General features: G+C 39.3%; 1 protein-coding gene across 1 annotated transcript in view; it reads left to right on the top strand.

Annotated features, from left to right (window-relative positions):
* Window positions 1-791, top strand: part of dmrt2a (doublesex and mab-3 related transcription factor 2a) — a 5,085-nt gene extending 4,294 nt beyond the window's left edge. Inside the window, exon 4 of the mRNA XM_031305943.2 lies at window positions 1-791. This exon is cut by the window's left edge and continues 542 nt beyond it. Within this exon, the coding sequence (XP_031161803.1) occupies window positions 1-540 (540 nt within the window). The 3' untranslated portion in view covers window positions 541-791.
* The last annotated feature ends 16,450 nt before the right edge of the window (window positions 792-17,241 follow it).

Here is a 17,241-nt window from a genome sequence, read left to right as displayed (position 1 = left end):
AGCCAGCCGCCAGAGCAGGAGGCTGCTAAACTGGAAGGATCCCGAGCAGCTGCGCTGCAGGACTCATTAGACCCTCTACGGGTTGATCCCAAACTTCACGGTGTCACCCAGGGGGGGCAGAGGGAGTGCTCAGCCTTCTCTCCACTCAAGAGGAGCTTTGGACAATCCTACCCCAACAACTCTCATTCCCAAAACTCCAGCCAAGTCCTGAACAAGCTGAGCAAGGACAGCGCTAAGCTTTCCATGAAACTTAACTCCTTTCAATCCCTCATCCAGCACTCGCTGAGTGAGAAAACCAGTGGCGGGGCCGGGCTGGAGCTCAGGGCTCCATACTGCAAAGAGCTCTTAGAGGAGGCCGCACGAAAGTTCAGGGAGGGCTCCGCCAAGGACATTCAGGCCGCCAAAATCACTGACAGGTACGCCAAAGACTTTCTGTCCAAACCTGTGGGGACCAAGATGGCGTCCAATGAGTCTCTGTCCTTCTCTGTGGAGGCCATACTGAAGAGACCGACACCTGCCATGAGTCGAGCATTCCATTAATTTCCATTAAGTGTCTTTTCTTGCACTATAAACTTCAGGTTTGCCTCAGTTAGAGGACATCTCAAGTTTTGGTTTTGGGGTCAAACTAAGTATAAATAGACAAGCTAGAAAATATATATTTTTCCCAATGTAATATTTATGTACTGTATATATTTTCCATGTGCATGTTTTAATAACTTTATTGTGTAGAGTATTTAAACATTATCCCAATGTTTTCCTCATGTCAATAAACTTTAAACGACTGAACTCTTTCCATAAAAACTCTTGTATTTCATTTTATGCTCAAGTTATGACATGTTTAACTGTGAACAGGTTTTTGTTTAGGTCAGAAGTTAGTCTGCACACACTAGTAAATCACTGTGATTGTTTTACATTCACAACAGTTCGCACCAAACACGAGATATAGCACTCATAAAAAACAACGTATTGTACAAATACTATTACCAGCAGATAGAAAACAGTTTATTGTTTTTTTTTTAAATACTGTCTGAGGACAATTTTCTTTTACCATTTCTCATTTTTTTAAAAATCGACCTTTTATATCTTATTTTGAAATCTTTTTGACACATTTTGTTGATAGTAAGATTTACAAAATAAGTGCAAATATTCAGTTTGCATCTATGTGTTGTTGGAAAAGTTACAGTTATTACAGACTTAATTGTCAAGATAATAATTCCGACAACAGCAGATACATTAACTCTTTATGTATCACTAGAATATACAACAATCACATAGATTATGGCAAACTTTAGTGGAACAGAAGTAGTTGCTGTTGACTTTTCATATTTCCTGTCACAAATCCTCCAGAAATAAGTGATTTGCATAAACACAAATCACACAAACAGAACACATAAATTAAGTGTAAATGTAGTCTAACTGTGTTCTGCCGATGTTTGAAACATGATATCAGCCCATAAATCTGTGAGCAGCATCATCTCATCTGTTCAAGATGCATTTCTCCACTCATTCCTTTCCAGTTACGGACTCTCAGTGTGTGTGTGTGTGTGTGTGTGTGTGTGTGTGTGTGCGCGTCCACGCTGAAAGAAAGCTTCAAACATGGGTTTCACATGAGCTGCAGAACACTGATCCGTGCAATAATGAACAAGACGAAAGGTTAAAAAAAAAGTCACTAATCTCTTCTTTCTGGCACAAACGTTCACATTTCATCGGCATGAATCTACAGCCAAACCACTTTAAAGCTATATTTTCTTGTCACTTTACTTTTTTTTTTTTCTTCTACTCTTAAGCCCACTGAGAAATCTCATGTCAGGAGGAGATTGTGGCTGTGTGATCGTTTCAAAAGAGTCCTGTTGTTCCTGCTGTAATTGGATTTGATCTGATGATGACATTTTGTGTCACGAGAGAGAGAGCTGACATCATTTTAAGTAGCCTGTGGTGTCAAATTATTTTACAGTGTGTATGAGGGTGAGAATAGCTTGTGCAATCATGGTAGGTTTACTATCAGATGGAAAAACACTGGTGAAAATATACATTTCCACTAAATATAGGACGTCTTCACTTTTCAATTTATTTTTTGAAATATACACTAAAAGTGTAGTTAAATTTTTTTTTTTTTAATATAATTTGACTATAGACTATATTTCAGAAAATATATAGTTTTAATTATTCTTTTAAAAATACATACTTTTTATATCATTGTATCTAAAAATGTAAAAATACAAACATTTTTAACTATAAAAATGTGTACTTTTAAAATTAAAACATTTTGGGAAATACTTGTTTGCTGAATACTCTATATGCTTATTCGCTTTTAGAGGAGAGTTAGAGACCAAAGATTAATACTACTTTCATGTTTGTACAGTAAATATGAAGCTGCCAACAGCAGCCAGTTAGCTTAGCCTCGCACTTTGACGGGGAACAGGGGGAAAGAGCTAGCCTGGCCCTGTCCAATGGTAAAAGGTCTGCCTACCAACACCCCTTGAGCTCACTAATTGACACATTATGTCTGATAATTTTTGTTGTTTATGACAAGTTGTGGTTTTTAGACAAGTTTGTCAGGCAACCAGTAGAGACTCCATTAAGGCTAGCATTTCCCCCCTGTTTCCAGTCTTTATGCTAAGCTAAGCTAACCGTTGAAAGCTCAGAAAAATAATAGTAAGTGGACCTTGGTTTTTTTTTTTTTTTTTTGTGACCTCCATTTTACGATGCTTGCCTTGTATTTACATGTTTTGAAATGTGGTTGTAATGCACTTACTGTTTAATTTGCTACATTGTTAAAAAGATAATGTATAGGGTGTGTATAGCCTTTTTTGGAAGCTACAGTGGAGAAAGAGTGGGATGAAAAACCAAACTGTTAAAATTAAAAGTCACCCTTTTATCTGACACAGTTTCTTGGCTAGGACAAGTATCTTTTACACTTTGGTTTTTCTTTATCATTCTTATCAGTACATGAGGACCTCACGTAAATCCCGCCATAGCTGTGCACAACTCCAACCTGAGTAGGTCTAATCAGCAACAAAGCTGAAAACACCTGTGAGGGTATGTGGGGCCTTTGATCTATAACATTGCATATTTCATAAATTGATCAGATATTTTGTATGTAAAGTTGTATGTAAAATGTCCTATATTTCTCTCTGAAATGTATAAGAATAGAAGTAAAAAGTAGCATAAATTGGATATAAAGAACAACAACAAGTACAAGTACAAGAAACCTCATAACTGTACATACAGTAAGAAAAGTACTTGAGAAAATGAAAAAAAGAATTAACATGGAAAATATAATTCTTTTTTCAACTTAAACATTTAAAGCCCTGATGTATCAAATCTTGAGATATAACAAGATATAACAAGTGCACAATGAAGACATTGTTCTGCCTGCATCTTGGTGTGTGTGTGTGTGTGTGTGTGTGTGTGTGTGTGTGTGTGTGTGTATGTGTATGTGTGTGTGTGTGCGTGCGTGTGTGTGTGTGACACAGCAGTTGGCTGCTGAGCAGAAGGTGACAGTGTTTGTCTGCACTAACCGCCACTGATAAGTATCTGCTGAAGTCCGTACTGAAGTCTCATTCCCAAAGTGTGAGATTTAACATGTCAGCAGAGTGAACTGGATTGTTGACTCACCCCCCCTCCTCCTCCCTTCTCTTCCCCCTCTCCTCCTCCCTGCCGCAACCAGCCTCTTATCAACAGTTGTAGTTCACACAGTAGCATTTTGTGTGGGATACGCAGGTGTCGCTTGGCATTTAGAGACTTCAATGACTTTCCTTTATGCTGTGATGTTGGGAACAACACACACACACACACACACGCACACACACACACACGCACACACACACACACGCACACACACACACACACACACACGCACACACACACACACACACACACACACACACACACACACACACACACACACACACACACACACACACACACACACAGTATATTGTATCTTATATTCTATGTTGTACTGCTGGACTATGCTATATATTACGTCCAACATTTCACCTTATACTATATTCTATATCCCATACTATATGATACTATATTATATTTTTATTTTTGTCCTTGTGCTGCTGCAACACCTGAATTTACCCTGTGGGGATCAATAAAGTCTTATCGTATCTCAATCTTTATCTTATATTATCTAATGTGGTCATGTCAAAGTTCAACTTGTTTGCATTTAAAGGACCATATGCCAGTTATTTTCTTTTTTACATGTTTTCTACAAATTTAAGATTCAACATGCTTTATTGTCATATGCAGAGAGAACAAATGGTGCAGTACGATTAATTATCTGTTTGCTGTCGTCTCTGACTGCAATCCATAAAAAATACTTCAAAAAGTTAAACAAATAAAGCAAATAAAAGTTATAACAGGAGATTACAAACAGAAGAATAATTAGACATAAGAAGTATGGAAATTACAAAACCTTTATTGAACAAAAGTCTGAAGTGCAGCATTCACTCAAATTATATGTATATTACATTTAAGCTCTTCATTTCTTTATGTACACTATAGGACAAAAGTGTGTGTGGACATCTTTGTCCATATCGAGCCTATGTTTGTGGACTTAATGTTAGCATGCTGAACTAAGACGGTGCGGTAAACAATAAACCTGTCAAACAACATATTAGCATGGACACGTTAGCATTTAGCTCAAAACACTGCTGTGCTTAAGTACAGCCTCACAGAGCTGCTAGCATAGCTGTAGACTCTAAAGGCTAAAGGCTGTTTTAGTCTTGTTACAGTGATAAGTGTATACAGAAACAGTTCAGCCTGGAGAATAGTCCCATTGTCATATGTATTGTTTTGTTGGAACAAAAGTCCAACAAAAATAAATTGTAATGATCAGCGAGTATGGACTTCCCCTGCTACGATACAACAGCTCCATTCTTCTTCTGTCCTCCTGCCCATATAGCATTTGGCTGCCCTGCCAGTGATTGTGACATTGGTTTATTGCTTTATCACAACCCAGCTCTCAACCCATAACACACACACACACACACACACACACACACACACACACACACACACACACACACACACACACACACACACATGAACCCTTCTCCAGGTGTTGAAGCAAGCCATCCGTTCCACTGTTGCCGTTGTCACGCCAGTAACTCCCAGACCCTCTGATACGCTACAATCCTTTGCACATTAAGAATCTATTAAGCACCACAAACTCAAGCACACACATTCACGGAAAAAATCCCACGGTGGCTTATTTTGACTCTAGAAATAAAGGGCACATGCAGTATTTTGAATTTGAGATCAGCGGGCGTGAAGAAAAGGGTAGGATCCCTATTCATTTGTCTCTACCAGCAGCAGCAGGGAGAGGAACACCGGCCAGTTCCTGCATTCCCTCCCAGCACCTTGTAATCCAAGAAGAAATGTGTAGCACTGCAGCTTTTTTGACAAGTTGCTCCCACTTAATTACCATGTTGTCAGGGCTGACAGGCCTAGTGTCCGATAGGGGCGAAAGGCTGGTGGTTCATTGCTGGGGTGTCTGGGAATATCCTGAAAACACAGTCACATACACTCCTCATCTTTTGCAGTTAGCTAACTTGAACTTCTGCAAGTACATAACAGATAACAGCAGGGTAGAGAAGTTGTTTTGGTGTTCAAACATGTGGAATAATGTGTTGAGTTTGTTTCCACACACGGGTGGACAGGGCGTGATCCCCCCCTGATGCCTCCATATTTATAAAAAATGCAGCTAAAGTGTACTCTTGGATGCCCCTCTTGTAGATAAGAAATGATAAAGTGCCCTAGGGTGCCCTTCCAGTGGAGAAAATGCAATGCAGTGCCTTCTAGGTTGCCCTTAAAATGGAGAAAACACGATATAGTGCCCTCTAGGGTGCACTTCCAGTAGAGAAAATGCGGTACCCCACCATGTGCAGCTGGTGCCCTTTTTTTATTTTTTTCACGCCTGCCACTCAGACAGCCCGAGTCTGCCACTGTTTCCACACAATGTAGATTATCTGGATAAACTATTCGCTGCATTGGCATCATTGCAGCAAAACAATGGCACTTGGAAAATTAATTTTTGCAGGCTGCCTTATGACTGTGTCCAGTTAAAGTTAGTTTAGAGGTAAATTTTAATTTTGAAATTATTCCTGCCTCAAAAGCAGCTTTACCATCAACAGTTGCTATATCTAAACCTCCAATCTGCCATGTTTACACAAACACAGGCTGCAGGCCAACACCGACACAATATGTCCGCTGTACTGCACAGCGTCCAGTTGCCTCCTGTGACTCGAGAATTATTTTTTCTACCACCGGCACGACACCTGTGCTCTTGTTTTTGCTGTTGCAGTAGCCTCCAGCATCACTTACAACGTCTGCTCACAGTGGGTGGAAAGAAAGACGGTTTTACAACACAAACTGAAATTTGGAGCACTAAAGAAGACAAGTCAGGCTGTGGCTCAAAGTAAACACCTTCTCCTCAGGTACATAAAACAATTAGTTGGGGAGGGAGAAGTAAGCAGAGATTATATCACATCTGTATACTGCATTGTGCTTTGTTTCAGTAAAAACCAGTTGTTAACAGGGAGTCCACTTTAATTTGCAAGTTGTGGCTACTTGAAGGTGTGTCTAGTCTTCTCTAGAATCATTTTGAAACATTCACGCAAGGATCAAGGAGAAAGGCAAATTCAGCCACTTCAAATCTAGATGATACCAGCATTTGCAAGTTAATGCAAATAATTGTAAATCTTTGAGCAGCCAGTGTCTGGGAAGGTGAACCTTGAGAATGAAAAAAAGACGAAAACAATCACCTTTTACTTAATGTGGAATCTATTTTCACCATCAGCTTGTAACATTTGATGACCCATGTTTCTCATTGCTGCTCCTTTTGAGATGTTCTTGATTCCCCCATTTTTTGTTTAAGAAAGAAAAATGTCTTTATTTTGTGACTTATACAAACATTGGCTTCTTCTCCATCTGCGTAGCTTTTGCAGGGAATTTGCTAGTCTAAACATTCATGTAAATGTTATGGAAAAATGCTTTGTGTTGCACAAAGACACCCAAAGAAAATATCATTATTCTCTGCAGTATACTGTGCGAACTTATTACTAATGTTGTTTCTGTCAGGGTTGTTGTATTTGCTGCCTTCTGCAATCCCCCTGAGTTTATTCACTTTGTAGCTACAGTACAAATGGAAAAAAAGTGATCAGTTGCGGCTATTGCGGCACTGACACCACTGCACGTAGAGGTCAGTGCAGGTGATGCAGCTGTAATTCTACAGTGATAAATGACTACCGCACCTGGCTTAAACTAACTAGAGTAAACACTGCGATTGCTAAGTTAACACTTAAAAGCTCTGATTTGCATAGGCCTATAAGAGTGTATTCAAATGTACACTCCCTATATGGCCTCCCGCCAGGGAAACAGAACGTCTATGTTTAGAGTGAGGCATCTACTTGTTGTCTTTTAAGGCTGAGTAAAAAAAAAAGACACTGATAACACAAACTTTTTTAATGACTCCATTACAGACATGGTTTCATTTTTAAGACATTTTAAGGATGAAAAGATACAAGAACTCTAACTGCGCCACAGGGTGTTTTAGGTTATTTTTAGGTATTTATTTCCTTTGTCCCTCGACTGTTCATGTGTAAACGACTCTGAGTAATGAGACAGATAAGAGGAAAGTGTTTTTTTAGTCCGTGAACAAGACAGGCAAATGATCAGGTGGAAATGGATCATGCTGGCGAGCTCTTTTGTCTAATGCTATGTCCTCCCCCCTCTATTGTAAATTGAATAGCTAGGTTTGTAACAGTAGAAGGAGCAGATGTCAATATTGTGAGAAAACCCAATGAATGTTATATATTCAGGTTCCATTCATGGCTTCCACTAACCTGCATTTCTTCTGTGTTAAGTAGAGAATATGTAGATAATAAAAGCACAGTTCGACAGTATACATTATGTGAGTGAACACTTAGCCATATATAGAATACGTTAATTACCTGTACTTTAAGATTGGATTAGATTAAACGTTATTGTCATTGCACAGAGTATAGGTATCAAGACAACAAAATGCTGTTCAGCATCTAACCAGAAGTGTAAAAAGCAGTACAGTGCAGAGTAATACACTAGATATACACAGTATGAAAAGTATGAACATAGTAAGCAGTGTAGTATTTTACACCTTATGAGCTGCATGTCTTCAATAAAATGAAGTGATAGCAGTAGGCTATATATTGGGACACAGCTACAGTGTAAATAATCAATGTCTTCATCATCACCAAGTTTATATAATGACTCTGTTTCCTGTTTAAGAATTCCAGTCTTTTGTTGCAGATGGCAACTTGTCTCATCATGTCATGCAGCCAGCTGTCTCTGCAGTACAGTATGTATTTCCATAGTAAAATATGGATTTAATAATCTGTCCTCAAACTAGCAGTCAAAATCCAGACTGGAACTTCCTGTGTCTGCATGGGCAGAGTGGGACACTTTTACTCGTCCATCTGGAGGAGCTAATGGTGCTCATATGTGAATGGAGGGCTGACACCAGTGCAGGATATATGCTACTCTTAAGACTATAGTTAACCTGCTCCTTCAGTGAGTTAAATATAGGATGCGTGTACCTGCTTCAGTACATGATAAACATCGCAGTGGCAACGTTTAGAGTCAATGCAGCATTAAGTGCACTGTTTATGTCATGTGGCATTAAATAAGGGTGTGGTTCAACAGGCTTTGACGTCAGAGGCGAGGTTCATGTCCGGTCTCAGAAAAACTATTTATGTTGCCTTTTTTCATGTGACTTATTTTTAATTGTTTTTCAAATCAAAGACCCAATATACAATACAGCAACACAACAAACACAAACATCAAATTTATAGGATGGCTAGGAGGCAGGCTTTTTTAAAAGTTCCCCTCAGCTCCATAAAGCTTTACTTGCGTGATTTTCTTTTTTATACATATTTATGAGCATTATTAGAAGGGTTCCTGAGATATAAGATTTTCATTGCCAACGACTGCTAATTGTTGAGCATATGATGATACATAATGTGAGCTTCTTTTAGCTCATTGTTTTGGTTTCAACCTGATCTTACAGAATTCCGTGAAATGAACACGGCCCCTTATTAACTCAAAATCTGTGGCAGTTTCACGGAATCGCAAAACATTCCGTGATGGGCCCACGGAAGAATTCCGTGAAATGAACATGGATCGCCGAAAATTCCGTAATGGGCCCACGGAAGAATTCCGTTGAATAAACACGGCCCCTTAAGTTAAGGAAAAGGTCATGGGTGGGCTTACGGGTCCGTGACACGCAAGAAGAACGGGACGTAAAAGAAAAAAGCGACTTTAGGAAACTTCACATGCGGGACACTGGGTGAAAGTCCTGTGTTTGACCCATCCACCACCCCAACCAACCTCCTTACGCGGAATTTCGGCCTTACATAGTACTCGCTACCGTAGTCGCTCCTAATGCTACGTCATCTTCTCATTGACTTTACATTGGCATTGTTTTCCGTGGTGGCCACACGGATTTCTCACACATTCCGTGCCACCACCACGTAATGCGCTGTTAACAGTTCGTGATCATTTCACGGAATTCTGTGCGACCAGGCTGCAGGCAGCTGTTACTAGTAAAAAAGGCTCTCAAGCCCTCTGTACATGACCTGCTGAGCAACGACTTTAGTCAGTTAAAGTTAGCGACTAGCTGGTGAACAGAGTGGAGCATTTAAAGGTGCTGACACACCAATCAGACGACAATGAACTATAGTGACGAAGGCCGACTGTGGCGTCCCTTCACGTCTCCTCACGTCTCCTCATGTCGCCTGTCTTGGCCAAAAAGTTGCACTTGAACACACCGCAAAGATTCAAGGGCAAACTAGCACGTACGTTCTGCGTCTGCGAGAGACAAAATAACTCTTCATGCCAGGAGTTGGGGGTAATAAATCTGCATTCATAAACACAACTTCAGCTGGTGGAAACTTGTTTATATTCAGTGCTTCCCAACAAATCACATTGGGTGTATCCCCGAGGCCTAACAAATGTTCCTTTTACCTGTTTACTGTCAGCTCTGTGTGTTCTAAAGAGATAAAGATGCATGCCCAAAATAAAAGCCCACATTTCTGGTCGGAAGGAGAAACGCACCTACTTTTAAACATTACAAAAAAACTTGGAAATCAGTAGTTTTTTGATTATGTGCAAATATCCCAACGCCAATGAAAGAGAGAGGCTTGTGTTCGGAAAAAATTAAAAAAGTCTATTTTTACCGAACATACCTTTTCTTGTATAGAATACTAAGCTATTAAATAATAATTGTTGGCATGATTTAATAAATCATCTTTAAATGTTAAACATACATGTGACACAGTGAATCCTTAGGATTAACTGTATCTGTGGATCCTAGTGACTACCTTACCTATAGGCCAGTAAGCCTGTCATCAGTGGGGAATTATATTTGCTAATAATATGTTGGATTCATGACATTTTAATTTTTGAAAAAAATTTGATTATATTATAATGGATTAGATTATATACAATCTGTGCTTGACTTTCATGTCCTTGACGCCTCTGCTGCACCTGTTGAGGTGTTAAAACTTGCACTTTTTATTATATTCTTATTGTTGCATTGAGTTTGGTGGCCTCCAGGTTTTAGCAAAGCTCAGCCCAATTTTAACCTGAGATAGAGGTCAGCTCAGCCACAATAACACCTGTGTTGGAGTTCAGTTCCTTTCACATTATTATGTAGTCGCCTTGCCAGAATGTTGCTGCAAAGGTTGCTAAAAGTGATTCATCCCTCCATTTAACTGCTTCTATCCTTACCTAGTTAACACAGTTCAGCAACTTTCTCCTTGTTACCTAAATAACATTTAAGTCAGTGGAAATCTGCTGACCCCTGAAGGTTTCAGTGTGTCTGACCAAACCTGTTGCCACTATGACACTTTGGGCCTGTTTAGTCAACACAGCCTGTGCTATTTTCTCTGTTTTCACATCAACACATTTGTCTCCTGTACAATACAGTGTGAAGAAACTGGTTTCCATTTCTTATCTCTCCATGTGTTTGAAGAGGCTGTTTACGCTGTTGATGGATGGAATTTAATGTCACACCAGTGTTTAGACAGACGTCTTTCTGTGACGCAGGGAGGCTCTTGTATGATAAATCTATTACTCATGTTGCTGTTGTGCTTTTGCTTATCTGACACCTGAATAAGACAGAATCTGCTTTCCCCAAAACCTTGTATGAATACCGAGAAAGTTGTGATCTATGATCTGATACCTAAACATGACCTAAGAATAACATTATTGTAAGTTCCAAAGATCAGGGGTCAAAAATATCTCTATTATTTTTACGATAAAGAAAATGTCTCTGCATGGTTCAGATTTTGTGACAAATTATCAACTGAAATTTATATTTGAACTAGAAGGGAATGAGAGAGCACAGACCTCTGCCAAGGCAGGCCCTATCTCACAATGTTAATGAAGTGTCAATTTTCCCAGTCGGGAACTAATATTTCTGATTATTCCGACACCACAATGCAGCACAAAGGCCCTGTCTCACAATGTTAACGAAAGTGAAAAATAATTTGTGTATCTGCCCTGTGATTCGGATCCGCTCCCAAATTTTTCTGCAATCCTGCTGAACTTTTGTTGCATGTTGTTTCCGTCTCTCTTTCTCTCCCTTATTTACTGTCATCCATCAACTAATAATAAAGGCCTAACGGCCTAAAAATATACTTCTCTTGCAACCAATCTCTTGCAAACATTTTTTTCATTTGAAAACGACCCTTCCTTTTCTGCCTGCACTGGACTAACTAGAAGCCTGCAGTCAGGAGGGTCGTTACCCTAATTTGGCGACACCTATTAAGCCCTCTGCTACGGCTCCCCTCCTTGTTCCATGCATTGAGCCAGTGTGTGACAAGAAGAAACAACAAGAAAGTAATCTGCAGTTCAGGTCTGGTCTTTCAGATTTAGCTCTAATTAGTAATGAGTCATCTAATTATTAGTAATTCTTCAAACAATGGGTCCTTGATTTCAGACAGGGGTGGGTAAAAGCAGGCTGCTTATTTTTAGTTGGTGAACATTGATTTTGTCGGCCGAAACAACTAACAGAGTTTATAAACTGTTGCTAGCTACCCAATTAAGCTATGGTAGCTCAACTGAGATTTTAAAGCATTTTAAAATGAGAACCGTGTGAAAGGGATTTTAAATATGCACTAGTCAAGTAAAGTCAAGTCAATTTTATTTTATATACCCCAGTATCACCAGGGGCCTCAAGGCAGGGCTGTAGTACTTAAGTCCGGATTCGGACTCGAGTCCGGATTCGTTGGTATTTGGACTCGGACTTGTCTCGGACTCGGCTGTTGGACTCGCCAAATACTCTAGTTGGTCTCGACCGAGTCCAGCACTATATGCTTTTTTTTCCTTTTCTTTAAATAACTTCCTCCTTCAAAACAAAACCATTGATGAAGCGCGCTTGTTCAGAATACAGGTATAGGCTTAATTCATAATCCATCTAGAGCGGGCATTATTGGTTCTCGGTATACAGTATGCCTGGCTGCGTTATATGCTTCAATCATCAGTCATCAATCATTTTCATTTTGGCCACAGACACAATGTCAGCGAGCACTATGTACTGTGGATTCTTCAGGACAAGTATTAAGTTCAAGAATGTGAACATGTCAGTTTTTTTTTGTGACACCTGTGTTGCTTGTTATTTATTACATTTTCCATTGGCAGTCCAGAATGTTCTTGTTCCACCAGAATAAAACAGACTCAACATCTAAAATGTAAATGTGCACTTTATGTGAGTTAAGTGAAATTGTTATACTTAAAGTAAATAACATGGCCTAATGTGATCCTTTCTTTCTTGGTCTTGACTGTCTCTCATTAGGACTCGGTCTTGACTTGGACTCAAACCTTTTTGAACTCTGTCTTGACTCGGTCTCAAGTAGTCCTGGTCCTGGCCTCAAGGGGCTTTATGTACAGCATACCCTTTGTCCTTAGACCCTCTTTTCGGATGTTGAAGGAAAAACTCCCCCAAAAGAACCTCTTCATGAGCAAAAAAGGGGAAGAAACATCAGGAAAAGAAACTGAAGACGGATCCCTCTCCCTGGATGGACAGAAATATGTCATGTGTATAGAATAGCCAACATAGTAAAATCACAGTATAGACAATCAGGATGACACAATTCTAAATAGATTGTAAACATATAGGAAAAAATATGGATCCAGGAGGATGTCAAGCAGCTTTCAGCACTACATAGCTACAAGCTAAAAGAGGCAAAAGCTAGGCATACATGTCCCAGGGAAAAGGCTGCACTTTCCCTAAAAAAACCCCGCCCCTATAGGTAATTTTTACAAGCAGCAATTGCGACCCATATTTACATTTTATTGTTAGGCGGCGCCTTTTAGTGGCCAAAGTAATTATGATGGGAGCTAAGCAGGAAGTCATGTAATATGGTAGGACAGAGAAAATCCTTTAAGGGTGGGTGGGAGATGTGGTGGATGGGTCAAACTGCAAACGCAGGACTTTTACCCAGGAGAATGGTGTTCATATCACATTTGAAATGAAAAGTAAATGGCGAGTTATTTATTTTTACGTAGCAAACGGAATTACGTCATGTAGTTGTGCATGGAAATTATGTAACGTAACAGATGTACTTATTTTAACCCAAACCATGATCTTTTTCTAAACTTAACCAATTAGTTTTGTTGCCTATCCTAACCAAACTGCGACCATTTCCCAACGTTAACGCGTATTTAAAACGAATCTAGATACATGGCCTACGATACGGTTCAGGGACCGTTCGATTCGATGTTGAAACGATTCGGTGCGGTATGATGAGATATGATTCAATCTGATAGAAACAGTTAATATTCGTTCAATGTACCGGGCCATTGGCTGAATCTTGGTCCATTTAGACTGATTCAAGGGTCTGTGTATCGATGTAGTCATTTCTATGATAATACAACCGGATACCGATGTATCGGTGAATCTCTACACCCCTGGTAAGCGACTTATGTGGTCATATGGTTTGGAGGACTTGTTGAACTGATAAGAAGAAATGTAAAATTAGACTTAATTTGGCAGTGAACCAAACAGTAAATGGGCTGTAAAAGACACATTGAGCTGCAGAGTTTCAATGTGTTTGTTTGACACCACAAAACCTTTCAAATGACATGTGGTGTTAGATGTTAACACAGCAAATATATAATTAGTGAAGCTTTAACCAGGACTTGTTGATCCAGACAGGCTGCTTCACCTGCTCCTCCACACTGATAAGACTTTGTGTTACTGCTCGTGGAAGTGAATTATTACATAGTGTACATAAGGAAATTCTTGCAAGTGATACCTGTCCGCCAGTTTGTCCCTGTAGGATATAGTGAGCGAATCAGACTCAGGGGTCAATAATGAAATCCAAAGCCTGCAGATGAAAAATAAAACCCTCTCGTATATTTGACTCAACCTTAAAAAATTTACAGGACTTTTCCTTTTTTTATGGTGCTACATGAAAGTGTTTTATGAGGAACCTGCATGACACAGGGTGTGTGTGTGTGTGTGTGTGTGTGGGGTGGGGTGGGGGGCATACCACCTCTGAAGTAGAGTTTGGACACTTGACTCATCCAATACATCACCTGTAAGTCTATCTTTGGGCAAGGCAGTCAACCTGCCTTTGATCAGGGCGAGGGTGGGGGGTGTGTGGTTATTCCATACTGTAGTACTGTACAGTAAATACATACATCTACATTTACATTCCAGAAGTCATCTTTTTAGATCAGATTGTAAGTTATTGAAACTGGAAAAGACTTGAGCAAAACACCTGATAAAGAAAAGCCTCCTCCTGGTTGTCTGACCTAACACACACACACACACACACACACACACACACACACACACACACACACACACACACACACACACACACACACACACACACACACACATACATACACCATCTCACCACTGCATTAAACACCACAGTGCAGAATATTAACACTGAAACAGGATCTTCAGTTTCCTGTCCAGGACGCCGTTTAACAGGAGGTTTGATGTGGATTATACTGCAGAACTCATTATCAAGAACCAATGAGGCTTAAAATATTCTCACCTTGTGACAACTTTGACTTGGAGTCATTTTCCTGCAGTACAAAGAGGCTTGAACCTTTTTTTCTTCTTTTGAATGCATATCACCCCTGTGAGAATGAATAGCGGATGTGCAGAGATAAAAGAAACAACAAGGAAAAAGACAATGAAATACAAGCATTATTTGCCCACGAATACGCCAGGGTCTAACATGAGCAGAGGTCAGAGTAAACATCAAGTTTATGTTGGGTCTAAAATACCATATAGTGTGAGTAAACTACTCCACCTGTAGGAAATCTATCAAGAGGGTCTTTGGAGGACAGCAGGAGTTCTTTTAACATGTGCTGCTCAGCTGCTCGCCTTACAGAGGAAAACCTGCACTCGTTACAATAATGGAAGGCAAGATTTACGCCCCTGCTCGGACAAAAAAAGAAGAAGAAACCTTCAAGCCACATTTCCTACGGGGTGATTATTGCTCCAATTCAAGGAATGATGTAACAGTATATATCTGTGATACTAATGGCTCTTGTGGTTTGCATGTGGAACAATGTCCCAAAGTCCTAAACTTTCCAAGTAGCAGAAACCTGCTGCTGTGGTTGAACATATCTCTGCTTTGCATGTCCTCCATCATAAGTAATATGTGTGTAAAGAACAAAAACCTAGAGGCAGGAAAAATATCCACTTCCTCTGGGCCTGAGAGGGAAGTGTCGACAGCTGAGGTCCTCATGTGAACAGACGGTTTCAATGCTTTTACTTCTCAAGTGAAAGACGTAAAAAAAAGCACCCTGTAGGCCCTCCAAGGTAACATATGTAAGTTTAAAAAATGCTATTAGGTGACCGTGTGTTGATACGCTTAATAACTCATCGTCTTTTAGATTGCTTTAGAAAGGTCCTGAATAAAAATGAAGTCTCTGAATGTGAAAAAAAAAGATGTACAAAAGGGCAGTTATTAGTCTACTGTATAACATGGTCTATGATGCAGCAACTATTGATTGTTTTCACAATCATATGTTCTAGTGTTTTCTGATGATTAATCAAGAAATCGGATAAACACCATTTTAAGTGTTTCTCAAAGAGTAAAAGAGTAAAGTAAAAATATTATAATCCAGAAAGAAGAGAGTTGGAAGAAGTATTGTAGATTATTTACTTAAGTAAAAAAAACAATACCATAGTGTAAAAATACTCTGTTACAAATAAAAGTCCTGCATTCAAACTCTTAGTAGTATTGGCTTCAAAATATACTTAAAGTACCAAAAGTAAAAGTACTCATTATGCAGAATGGCCCATTTCAGAATACTTTATATTATATTACTGGATAATTGTACTTTACTTGAGTATATCCATTTGATGTTAAATTCTACTTCTACTTTATTACATTTTGGAGGCAAACAATGTACTTTTCACTCCAGTACATTTCGTTTACAGCTTTAATTACTTTGCAGATTCAGATTATTGATATAATATATCAATCCAACTACTAAATGATATATTATTACAGATTAAGCTACACAGCAGTATATAAGGTAATTATAGCTCCACCTTTACCAGCTGCAACGTTAACGTTCTAACACTAAAATGCATCAATGATTATAATACAATAAATTATATAATGCATCCATGACAGCTCTTGTTGCAGCAGTGATTACTGTGTGTGCACTTATCTGCTGTATAAGAGGTTCACAAAGAAACAAGGCTTTGAGGCAGAGAAACAGAAAGTTTTTAACCACTCAAATTACTCGAGTTCTTTGAGTTATTGTTTTAGCCTGTACCAGTTTCTTATCTTTGTCTGAATGCACCTGTTACATTTATTAAAACGTTCCATGTTTCCATGCCATATGAGACTGGAAATGTTTAATATCACTTAGCAACATGGCTCCATTGGACCAATTTGAGGTTGAGAGGCTGAGGAGGCAGGAGCTCTGATTTCCACTCCTCTATAAGCATTACCTTATTTGCCTACTTTCCCCTGCTGAACCACAGGTGAGCTGAGCCATGTGCTGCTTCATACTGCTCACTCAAAACAGCTGCAGGCTTCATATACGAACACTTGATATGAAAAAGGAATTAATCCGATCATGACCGCCATCAGCAAAATCCCCATCAGTGCAGTAAAGACTCACACGTGGAACCACAAAGATTTATCTGGATTAGGAATGAGGTGTAATGGTATAAATATTAGTTTACAGTAGCACACGCTGTGTTGT

Source organism: Sander lucioperca, chromosome 2 (genome assembly GCF_008315115.2).
Source record: "Sander lucioperca isolate FBNREF2018 chromosome 2, SLUC_FBN_1.2, whole genome shotgun sequence".
In the NCBI taxonomy this organism is placed as follows: domain Eukaryota; kingdom Metazoa; phylum Chordata; class Actinopteri; order Perciformes; family Percidae; genus Sander; species Sander lucioperca.
Note: the sequence above shows the minus strand (reverse complement) of the source record. Positions and strands in the feature narration are given on the sequence as shown.